General features: G+C 34.8%; 2 protein-coding genes across 5 annotated transcripts; both read right to left on the bottom strand.

The window, feature by feature from the left end:
* Positions 1 to 630: 630 nt before the first annotated feature.
* On the bottom strand, positions 631 to 5099 carry LOC127265672 (cation/H(+) antiporter 18-like). 4 transcript variants are annotated; one of them, XM_051295601.1, is made up of 4 exons: positions 4370 to 5017; positions 3502 to 3751; positions 2114 to 3115; positions 631 to 2030 (listed from the first exon to the last, which is right to left on the bottom strand). In XM_051295601.1, the coding sequence occupies exons 2-4, from the start codon at positions 3694 to 3696 to the stop codon at positions 801 to 803; spliced, it is 2427 nt and encodes an 808-aa protein (XP_051151558.1). In that variant the 5' UTR covers positions 3697 to 3751; positions 4370 to 5017; the 3' UTR covers positions 631 to 800. The 4 variants fall into 4 exon arrangements, with proteins under 4 accessions (XP_051151558.1, XP_051151561.1, XP_051151559.1 ...); XM_051295604.1 differs by lacking the exon at positions 4370 to 5017 and adding an exon at positions 3976 to 4362; XM_051295602.1 differs by having other exon boundaries at positions 632 to 2030; positions 4970 to 5099.
* A 5121-nt stretch (positions 5100 to 10220) lies between these two features.
* On the bottom strand, positions 10221 to 12142 carry LOC127265503 (glycosyl hydrolase 5 family protein-like). The gene is made up of 3 exons (XM_051295317.1): positions 11517 to 12142; positions 10825 to 11422; positions 10221 to 10748 (listed from the first exon to the last, which is right to left on the bottom strand). Exons 1-3 carry the CDS (start codon positions 12087 to 12089, stop codon positions 10318 to 10320), a joined length of 1602 nt encoding a protein of 533 aa, XP_051151274.1. The 5' UTR covers positions 12090 to 12142; the 3' UTR covers positions 10221 to 10317.
* Between the last annotated feature and the right edge of the window lie 154 nt (positions 12143 to 12296).

The following is a 12296-nucleotide window of genomic DNA, read 5'->3' as shown; positions in this document are numbered from 1 at the left end:
TTGCACAAAAATATAATACTCCCTCCGTCCCACATACCACATAGCATGTCCACATCGTCGTTTCTATCCGTCCCACGTACCATGTCACTTTCCTTTTTTGAAAATGATTACACATTTTAATCTCATTTTAAACTTTTTAACTCCTAAAATACTGTGTCTACAGTGTAGCAGATAGATAGAGACGGAGGGAGTATGATTTTTATATTGCAGATACGGTATATGGAAAGGAGGAAGTATGATTTTTATATTGAAAAAAAAAAAAGAAGCTGTAAAGCAAAAATAGTTTAAATAAATATTATCCTGCAAATTAAATCGACAAAACAAGGAGTGTACCTCGACGCCATCCCTGATGGAACACTTGGGAATTTCATTTGAGTTGACAACCTTCACACTTACTATCAAAATAACTCTTCCCATTCCAAGTGAAAAGTGTTATTTTTTTTCATTATTATTATTATTTTAATTTTTATATAAATTTCAAATATATTATTACATATGAAAAATAAAACAAAATATAATTTTATTTCATTTTTCGTCGGTTTTGTAGAGCATTTTTATATGACGTAGATTGTATGAAAATTTGATTGTCGGCCTTAAAACCTGTCATTGGGGTTGGCTGAGAATCCATACTCTAATTTTTTGACCAATATTTCAAAATATCACAATTTCAATACTTTTGCAGAGCAGCAGCAGTAAATATTATTTATATAACGGGTGCGCACAATATGAGCACTGCTACTTCCACGTACATAAATACATGTACATATGATATACCTACATACATAAATGTATATATAAACTCAGTATGTATTCTCACCGATCTCGTCTACTGCCTTCAGTGAATCCACAGATTCCGGTGGCAGTTGCGGACGATACTGCTGCACTATCAAAACAGATGCCATTGAGAACTCCGGGGATACCAGCAAGTTCGCCACCGCCCCCAGTTCTGGGCAGTATCCGTCGCCGCTGAGGCTGCCACCGTTGCCGTTGTTCTTCAACGCGGCAGCTAATTGCCCCTGCGGCATTCTTCCTACAACAAACAGATTGCTGCGTTTGTATTCGCGCATCGTCTCCACGGCTTCTGCCGCGCTGCTTCTCACGACACTTTCTTTATAAACGATCGACTTGTCCTTCGACGCTTTTGCTTTGAACTCGGCGATGAACGCTTCGTCGCTCGAGCTAACTTCTTCCGCGTCGTGGATATCGACCTGGATAATGCCTCCGGCTAGCTCCGGGTCGACCATGAATCGAACCACGTTTAAACTAATGCCAGGGTGCTCAGCCATAAGAGCTCCATACGACAGAGCTTCGCGATCGTCGTGGCCTCCGAAGAAGAGGGCTGTGATCTTGTAGTCGACATTGCTCGCGGCGATGTGGGATGCCCCGCCGAGGCCACGGTCAACTAAAATCCCGACGGAGCACGGAGCGTGCTCGAGAACCTTACTGTTCACCTGCCTGAAACCGACTCGCGTGGTCTCCAAGGTGCCGTCAATTGTTTGGTGCTTGTGGAAAGGGAGGACTATCATCGCCACATTCTTCGCGGCAGCGCTGTTGCAGATGTCCTCGTGCATGCTGGACATTGACGAGATCGCTGTCGTAGGTTGGATTGACACGCGGCTGAGATGCTGGAAGGCTTCAAAGGCAACAACAACCTCAGTTGCGTCGGATCCGTTCTTCCGCTTGTTCCAAAATGGCATCCCGTTTTTCCTTGCCTTGTGAACCATCGATATCGCGGACGATCTTTCAGACAGCTCCATCAGATGCATGGCATAGACACAAACTCCGGCGCTATATCCGGTGCCACGAGAGGCCTCCATGAGATTAAGCAAAGAGGGGATATTGCTGCTACTGTGGAAACAAAACAGCAATTTGAGTTGAGAGTTTGATTCCTTTGTCTGAATAGTTCTTCGCTTGTATTCCGAAATAGCGAGTCGAGCCGGCTTGTATATGCGCACGACGATGGGCGTAGTCATAAATGTAGTGACTAGAGCCATCAAAACCATGATCGCAAACGTTTGATCATTCAGGACCTGCAAAATTACATTAGAGACATCAGCTGATGATGAAATGAAACAATCGATCGAACTAATTAGATGGTCGTATAGTTACATACCCCGCGGTCTTTCCCGATGTTAAGAACTATGAGCTCCACTAAACCTTTGGTGTTCATGAGGATACCAAGAGTTACTGCTTCATTGACAGGTATTTTACATAAGAGAGAAACTGCAATTGTGCCCACAACCTTCCCAAAACAAGCTGTACATATAACCAACACAAGAAGGCCCCATGACTGAGCTCCTTGAATGGTGGCTACATTTGTCTTGAGTCCACTAGAAACAAAATACAAAGGAAGCAGAAGACCAGATACAAGATCCTCCACTTTTTCAACCAATGCTCCAGAAAATGCTCCCTCCTTTGATACAAGAATTCCAATCACAAAAGCCCCGAAAAGTGCATGGATACCGATGGCATCAGTAACGAATCCAGCAGCCAAAACAGCAGCCAATGTAATGCAGATGTACATTTCATCTACTGGCTCACCTACAGGACATCTTCGAGCCATATATTTGAAAACTGGCGGGGCTACTAATATGCACAAACCTACAAAACTAGATCCACTCAAGAATGACCAGACTGAAACAAGGGGAGAATGGCCAGAGCCTGATAAGGCAATTGCAAGTGCAAGTAGAATCCAAGCGGCGACATCGTTGACTGCAGCAGCAGACATGGCTATCCGACCAACATCAGTAGTTAAAAGTTTAAGCTCTGCCAAGATACGAGCTAAGACAGGAAAAGCAGTGATGGACATTGCCACTCCCATGAATATTAGGAAAGGGCCTTGACTCACACCTTTGGATATAGTTGCTCTGAGCAAAAATGATGTCCCAATTCCCATAACAAATGGGACTGAGATACCTGCAAGAGCAATACCTAAGGTTTTCTTTCCAGTCTGGCGAAGGGATTTTGGATCCAGCTCAAGGCCAACCAGAAACATAAAGAATAGAAGTCCAAGGTTTGCAACTGTATCCAAAACTGTGAGGCTCCGAGCTGGAAAAATAGCATGAAGATACTTCTTGTTACGGCCTAAAGCAGATGGACCTAGTATAATTCCACCCTGCATAGAAGAGATCTTAATCAAACTTGCATTACATGAAGTTGGTTCGATCAATACCACAGGATCTTCTGCATAGAGATAAAGAAAATATTCTCGATAGAAATAGAATCATAGAACAATGTTTCAAATTAAGAGTTGGTATAAGAAATAGCCAACAAACCCTCTTAAAGTAAAAAGTTGCGTCGTAAGAAAGGAGAATGGCGTCAGCACAAAAGGCAGAAGGAGAAATGAATAGCACCTTATTGCAAACGGAAGACACAAATTGAACACAATGTATGCTGCGAATATTCAAGGGATCAACTAAGAAAGCAAAGTACGGCAAAGGTAAACAAAAGATTATCAAGTGGCATTATGAAAGAAACAAGACAAGTGAAAGATAAGCTCACAATGATCTCTGCAATGACACGCGGCTGTCTTAGCGGTCTGAGAAAATATGCGAGCACACGAGTAAGGACAACTACAAGGCATATCTGTATTATCAAGAGAGGAAGTGAAAAGTTAATAGGAATATCCCCTTGAAAGACGCCATTAGATACAGCTTTCATGGGCGGCGGACATGAAGCTGTTGCATTAAGAGCCATTCTTTTACAAGACGATAGCAAGTGAACAAGTAATTTCTGATTCTCACTTCAACGCCTGCATAAACAGATAAGTAAATATAAGGAAACAATATCTCATTTTCCAAAGGCTATAATATCCTCTGTTGCAGAATTCAAACCCAGAATTGCCAACTAGCAAACTATCATCCCACAGTTCAGAGAATCAAATAAGAACTCTTTGCCTCACAAAGATTCGCCATCAAAACTAAATTCAACTAGTGCAAGTATAAAAAGAGCGACTGGCATGAAGAGATAGCTTACTTCCAAAGAATTCTTCGAAATAAACATGAGATGGCATTGCTTTATAAAACTATGATGAGTTGTATTAATAAATACTACAGATCACAAAATTAGTGGAGTATAAAATAGTCTTTCTCAAGAAATACACGAGTATTGACCGCTTTACAACTTAAAGTAACACACATAATTCAAAAATTCGAACTACATACGAAAGGATGATATTAGAGAGTGACATGTGTTCAAGAATTGACAAGACCATACAACCAACTACTTATTCAGGAATCCCAAAAGGCCAAAAGTTTGGCATCACCTATATTTTTTATTTTATAATTCTCGAATCCATTATATACATTTCAAAAAGCAATCAAACCAAACAACTGTGTATAAAAAATAAACAGATCAATGGAATTAAAACCTTTGTAGAACAAAGAATAAAGAAAAGCACGAAATATTTTATTAAAACAGGCGGTGTGGTAGGGAGTAGGGCCGTTCTAAGGCAGACAATGATTATCGTATCACTGCGATCGGTGGTCATTCAAGATCCCCTTGAAAGCCGACTGATGTCATCTAATCACCGGGCAACTAATATTTTATTTAAACTGCATCCGTTCGTCAACAAAAGCAAACCGAGTGGGGAGAACCAATGATTCTATACTATGTGGAAGAAATCGACAGAACCAAAACTCGACGCGCAACCGACATTGTTTCCACAGCGAATAGCACTACCAGGCGCGGACTATCAGGTCAATTACCTTCAACAGAATCCAAAATACACAAACGAAACAGAGGAAAACACCACCATACTCAGAGCGAACTCTTCCACGGAACCATAAAAGTTAGACTAAGTTCAAATCAAACCACACTGACGCCCTTAAGCCATCAATCAACAGCTAACTCACTCGTCAATCGATCCCGTACCGATTCCGTTGTTCAATCGTTAGATAACACGATCGCATGTATAACCTGCATAAATCTGCGCACAGGTATGATATCGATAAATACAAAATACACAAACCTTAAAATGCTCTACAATCGCTGATCAGATTCTCCCATGGAACAGCTCAACACATCCTGTACGACGGCAGACGGCCTTTGGCAAACTATATGATTGGAGAAGCCGCGAGATCGTTCTTCGGGAGGACGAAAGATCAATTCAAGGCGGAACTGAAGTGGATTGAAGGAATTGGAAAGCAGTTATTATATAGTGGTCTGGATCCGTAGTCCAGAGTCGATCCAAACCATTCAGGATATGGATCTCACGCCATCATCGCCTAACGGGTGACATTTACAGGACTCCCCCAAATTCAGAATTGTTGCTGAATTGGTCAAATTTGTAATTAACGACTGCAATGCAATCTTGGAAATTAAATTATGTCATTATGACTTGTATCGCAATTTATTGCAATAACAATATTTCCAATTTTACTAATATCATTACATTAAATTACATTGCATACATATAAGTATATATTATTAACATATTACATATTCGTAAATTAAATAAAAAAAATATATATATATATATACAATTAAGCAAGTCATTAATTTTAATCCTATAATGTAGAGTATCAAAATATAATACAATTTCCAAAAATGTCAGATACATTGCCAACGAAAGTCAACGTACTATTTTGCTTAAGAACGATGGATGATTTTTCGTGAGCTGGATCATTAAATGACAATATTTTGACCTTATATTTTTTTATTATTTTACAGTTTCATTATTTTTAAGCAAATATTCATATTTTATCTACTTTTTTCATTTTATAACTATAGTTTGGATTGTGTTTTACACGTAATTTAAAAAATATTGATATTATATTGATAGTGAGTAAAAAGTACGGATAAAATATTTTTTTTGCCTTTATGAGTGTACCAGTGTAAAAAATAATACAACTGTATAATAATAATAAAAATGTAAAAATAATTTTACAATGATATAATTATTTATAAAAATGAAACTGTTGTTGTTGTTTTTAAACAGACAAAAATAATAAATAAAATTATTGTATTGAGGACTAAATAGTACGGTGTGGTGTATTAATTGTTAGTCAGAAGTCAACTAATGAGTCAATCACCCAAAACTTGTCTAAAATGGTATATATTCCAAATAATAATAATAATAATAATAATAATAGTGTCGTGTAAGAATACGGATTAATGGTATGGGTGAATAGGTGACGTGATAGATTCAAATTCTTAATAATAATAATAATAATAATAATAATAATTATTGTGAATTTCAATTAAACAAAGCCTCAACGCACTTGCATAAAAAGAAAATTATAATGTTAATATTATAATAGTATTTCACTAATATATATAAAAAAAATTATAATGTTAATGATGTGTGTATATATATATATAATAGTATTTCACTAATAACACGATAAATTTAACTCATATTATGTTATTACTTATAATTAAAAATAAAATGTATATATGTAATTTAAAATATAAATCATTAAAGTATATATTTTGATTATAAAGTAATAAAAAATACTTTAACATCATAAAAACTTAAAAATATGTTGAGTTTTCTGTTTCTAATTGACCGATCGAAATATTACCTAATCCGGTTTGAAAATGCGATTAAAATTGAATCTTACTTTTTTTCATAGTTAAACAGGTCTGTACAATCTTCTCCTTAGCTCCGTTCGCGATCTTGAAACTAGTCTCTATTGATTCCATCTTTCTCGATACTTATCTCGTTCAACTTCGTTTCCAATTTTTTGCTTGATAAGGTAAGATTGTTACCTCTTTTTTTTAGGTTTATCCATTACTCCCTGCTGCTATATATATATATATATACATATATACATCGATGGTTATTAGTGGATTTTGTAGGGTGTAGGAGCCGAGCGGGAGTGAGAAGATTGATCGCTTGGTGCGATTCTATGTGTTCTTTGTGTTGTTCCTTGTTTGGTGGTTATGTTGGAAGATTTTGTTATATTATAACATTAATTTTAGTTCCTTATTATTATTCTGATTAATTGGTGCTAATTTACTAATATCTTTAATGAGTATTATTTAATTGCAAGAACAAAAATCATGGATCCTAAAAACACAATTTTCTTACAAATTATTCTATCTATAATTTGTACTTCCTCCCTCCACGAGTTTAATAAATTAAAAATAATTGCAAAATAAATTAAATGTATCGATAATATAAAAGTAATTTTTATTTAATTATTAATTTTAATGAATTAAATATTTTTATAATTGTATAATTTTTTGTACTAATATCATTTTATTAATATTATAAGATACTAATGGAAATATTTTTTGTAATTTTTTTTTAATTTATATTATATTTTTTATATAATAATTAATATTCAAATATAAAAATAAAAAAAAGTAGGATGTAGTATATATATATATATCCTTCTTAATAATAATAATAATAAAATATGTCTAAAAAATTTGATGAGCGAACTGACCCAATAACAAAAATAATAAATCAATATATATTTAATAATTACAATTGTATATGCATTTATTTTTAAAGAATTTTAGTAAAATACTAAAAGTAATTTTAATTCATAACTTATAATTTGAAAATTAAAAAATATAAATATTGCTTTTATAATCTTTTAACAAAAATTATAATCATCAATTAAAATATAAATTATTTATATTAAAAAAATATGTAGTACATTCTAACTAAAAAAATTTATAATAATCTATTTAGAATATAAATTGTTGTTGTTGTTTCATTATAAAAAATTTATGTCCATTGACTTGATATGGGTTTTACAAAAATATGTAAAATAGAGATTTTTTTACTAATAAAAAACTAAAATATTTTTTTATAATAAAAGATAAATTTAAACGAATTTCTTTTTTGATGACGGAAAGACACATTGAATCATGTGTGGCAGATGAACCTGAGATGTCGGAGGTTTGAACCATGATCTCATGGCCATAAGTTCAACCACTACACCACTATGTCATTCTTACGGGACAAATTTCTTGAATATATATAATATATTATTATTATTATTATTATTATTATTATTATTATCAATATAGTTGTGTTTAATTTTATTTTAAATAAAATTAAAATTGACCGAAAGTTTTTAATAGATCAAAATTGATTATTATGATTTACTGTAATATAACAAAAATGATTTTCTTTTTCCTTATTTAATTATTTTCTTTTAAATTTATTAAAATGAACTTGGTAATGTCAGTTTCTCTGCGATTTGGTTGTGGGGTCCCTTCGTTGACAATCAATACAATGACAATTGCTTAATACGACAATTTGAGACACAGAAACATAGTACAATTTTGAGCTTATTATTTTTAATAAAAATATACTCCCTCCGTCCAACTAGAAAGTATACATGTTTCTATTTTGGGACGTCCAATTACAAAGTAATCATTTCATTAAATACTCTATTTTTTCCACAAATACCCCTACTTTACATTACATCATTACTTTTATACCAAAAAAGTAAGGGCAAAAATGTCATTTTACTACTTTTAACTACCCACTATAATTAAAATACTATTATTCCTTAATCTCCGCGCCAAAAGTAAATATATACTTAGTGGAAGGAGGAAGTATTACTTTCTTAAATATATATATATATATATGATTACCTAAGTGTGGTGTTCATTTTTCATTTTGGTATGCCAATTTATTTTGTTACTTTTGCTTTTTCTTAAGAAAATTATATATTTTAATTTTACTTTTGCTTTTTCTTAAGAAAATTATATATTTTAATTTTACTTTTGCTTTTTCTTAAGAAAATTATATATTTTAATTTTATTTTAAAAAATTTAATTTAAAGGGGGAGGGGATAGATGTAGCTAACCCCGACGCTTTCTATAGTCAACATATTTTCCTCTTATTATAATTTCATTATTGTTGCAAATTATACAAAATTCATCCAAGATTTTGTAAAACAATAATAATAATAATAAAATTTAAAGAATCTTAAATTTTATTTCATGCTACACTTTCACTATGAATTAATTTCCTTATTAATAAAAGAAGTTTTTATTATTTGACATTGCAGACTCTTAGATAGCAAGCACTAGCTCCCGGTGCGGGAAATGAAGATTATTTGTGGTATTAACGGGAGTGATCTACATGGATGAGTTAGTATTACAATTAACTAGTGGAAAATTCGTCCGATTTACAATTTTTTATAATTTCTTTTTTTTAATTAATGAAATCAAACATACCATATGGTTAGATACTCTATTCAAATTTGGTGTGAAACATAACATGGGCACATATAATACGACTATTGTTATGCTATTATATATTTATTTAACAAATTATAGGTGATGGGTCTATTATCACGATGGCCATATTCATTCATTTAGGATGTATTTGGTTGAAGTAAGGGAGTTGAGTTAATTTGAGATTGAAAATAGTAGAATTTTTATTTAGAGTCATTAATTGATATAATATAAATGGAAAAAAAATCAATTTTGGTACTAATATAATCAGATTCTTCAATTTTGGTCCAAATAAAAAAATTAATCAATTTTGATGTCAATATAAATTATTTTAATCAATTTTAGTCGCACAATTTTAAAGTAAATCTAATTTAATGACGTGGATCTAACAGAAGTGATGTAAACATTGACATGGACATAGACTTGTTTAGGTGTATAAAGTAACATTTTATATACATACATGTGTATATATATACATCATGCACGTGAGAATAGGGGGATAGGATTTATTTTTAGGACAGGTGATCCCATAGTGTCAGTCTTGTTTTGTTCAAATCATCACTTCAGTTAGATCCCCATCATCGATTTAGATTTATTTTTAAATTATGGAACTAAAATTGATTGAAATAGTTTATATTATTACCAAAATTGATAGTTTTTTTATATTGGACTAAAATTTTATACTGCAACCAAAATTGATTTTTTTCTAATATAAATATATATATATTTATGTGATAGTTTAAATATATATATATATATATATATTTAAGTCTAATATAACCAAATAAAAAGTAATTATTGATTTAAAAATTTTGCCATAAAAAATAATGAATAATAGAATTTTAAAGTTTGAAATATACAAATAAACATAATCTTAGAGTTTGTTTGATTTTAATTTAAAATTTCAGTTTGAATTTAAATAATAGTATTTTTATATAATTTGTATCCTCTTTGGATCATTTTCACATATAAACAATAGTAAAATATTTTTACTAAAACTCATAACTCCAAAATTTAAAATCTCAACGTGATTTTTTATACGACATATAAACACATTTTTAAAAAAGAAGAAGAAGAAGAAACAGCTTTTTAGCATTTTCAGGGAAAAATATCAACAAAGAATTCCCTGAAGGTTATTACAAGATCGATAATGACAAGAACTAAAATTAATCAATAAACATTGGCCGGAATAAATTTAAACCACTGTGTGAGTGGGGTTTCACGGCAATCCATGGCGTAATCGTCGTCTCCGGCGAAGCACTTGCACTCATTCGTAAAAACCGTTGTTTCGTATTCAAGATTCCATTCCAGGCACAAATACTTCCCATTGCTGTCCTTCGTCGTCAGCTGATAATTTGTCCCGGGCATCCATTCCCACTTGCTGCTGCAATCATCGGAAACCGTCACCGCCACGCCATCCCCGCCGGCCGACAGGCACTTTCCGGTGCCCACCAGCTTGATCGGATTCCCATTCCCCCGGAAATCCCACCGGCTGAAACTCCGGCAGTCGCCGACGTAGACTTGCTTGTCGCCGACCTGGACGCACTGCCCGCTCGAGGGATGATGCAGGATTCGGTACGGCCGGCCCTTCGATTTAGGATCTACCAAACAACATATGATCGATTAATGAAAAGAATGGCAATAATTAATGATAGGATAGGGTAACCTCGTACTTACCTCGTAGCTGTTGCTGAATAAATTCAAGTTTCTGGGAAAAGCTGGGGTTTCTAATGGCGGACCAATCGTTATTGAGTAATCCGAAGGTTTCGTTAGGATTACGAATTCCTTTCTTGAAATAGTAACCTCCCTGCAAAGCCCAGATCCCCCAATCGAGGTCGTGTTCAGCCAAATAGCCCATGAAACAGTCCAAGAAAAGGGATTCAGCAGTGCCCAAATCTTCAAGATCTGCCCCAAATTCAGTGACGAAGAGAGGGGCAGCATTTTGGCCCTCTCCCAAGAACCCTACTAATCTCTCGATTTCGTCGTTGAGCCCTTCACAGGCTTTGGTGAAACGCTTCTTCAACCACATTCCTTTCTGCCCTGCAGAAAATGCGTATCGATGAAACTCGTAGACCAGTTTGTTCCTCAAGCTCAGTTTCAATGGCGTCTTCTTCAAGAAGGAGAAGCTGAGGTCAAAATCCAGCCCCGAGACGAGGACCAGAAGGTTGGGATTGTATTTGTGGATTGCATTTGTTCCTTTCTTCACGTATTTGTACCAATCTTTCGGATTCTGACGTGGCCCTCGAAGCTCGTTCCTCAGGCTCATCGCCACAAGCTGCAAATTTTTTCATCGAATTAATTAAATCGATTGAGATGTAGAAATGTGTAGTGAATTGATTGAAGTTGGGAATTGGGAATTGGGACAGTACCGTGGGAGTGTTGTTGTAGTGCTTGGCCGCCATGGACAGACCTCGGAGCCATTCGATGGTGTCGAAATACTTGTCGCCGAAGAAGCCATTGTCGTCGTCGTTGCTGCAGCACCACGACGGCTTGCTGACTTGATTATCGAGCACCGCCATGACGCCATTCTCCGCCAGAGCATCGACCACGCGTCTATGGGCGTCGATTAATTTGAGTTTCAGAAAATTAGGGTTTTGCTTCTTGATCCCTTCAATGGCGTCGTGAAGCCCGAGTTTACCCAAAGATTCCGACACGGTTACGTTGGAGAATCGAGTGAACATATACGTGGCCCAGGTGAACCTCACGCAATTGAACCCCATACGCTTCACGTCCTTTGCTATTTCTCCGACAGGTCTTCTGTTAAGACCTTCGGCCACCATGGCGTCGAGGTGGGCTGCCCAGTTGGCACAGACCAGCTTCACGCGGTTTCCATTCGCCTCGTCGATGATCCACCTCGACTTTGTCGAAAGAGGTAGGCAGTGGCAAAGATTTGCAAGGGAAAGGAGGGTTAACAAGAAATGGACTATAATCTTCTTCTGCATTGCGTGGGCACTAATGGCTACTGGAAAATAGAATATTCAAAGTCTAAGTTGTTGTTAATTCGATGGTTTTTATAACAACATTTGATCAAAATTCTATCCAAATCCTACCTATGTTTGATGATCGGATAAGCACAAAACTTCGTAAACTAAGAGCTGACATTTAGGACATTTAGGATGATCCATTGGAGGATTGCGGTTGCAGTTGCA

Source organism: Andrographis paniculata, unplaced genomic scaffold (genome assembly GCF_009805555.1).
Source record: "Andrographis paniculata isolate CXL003 unplaced genomic scaffold, ASM980555v1 Contig73END, whole genome shotgun sequence".
Taxonomy (NCBI): Eukaryota; Viridiplantae; Streptophyta; class Magnoliopsida; order Lamiales; family Acanthaceae; genus Andrographis; species Andrographis paniculata.
Note: the sequence above shows the minus strand (reverse complement) of the source record. Positions and strands in the feature narration are given on the sequence as shown.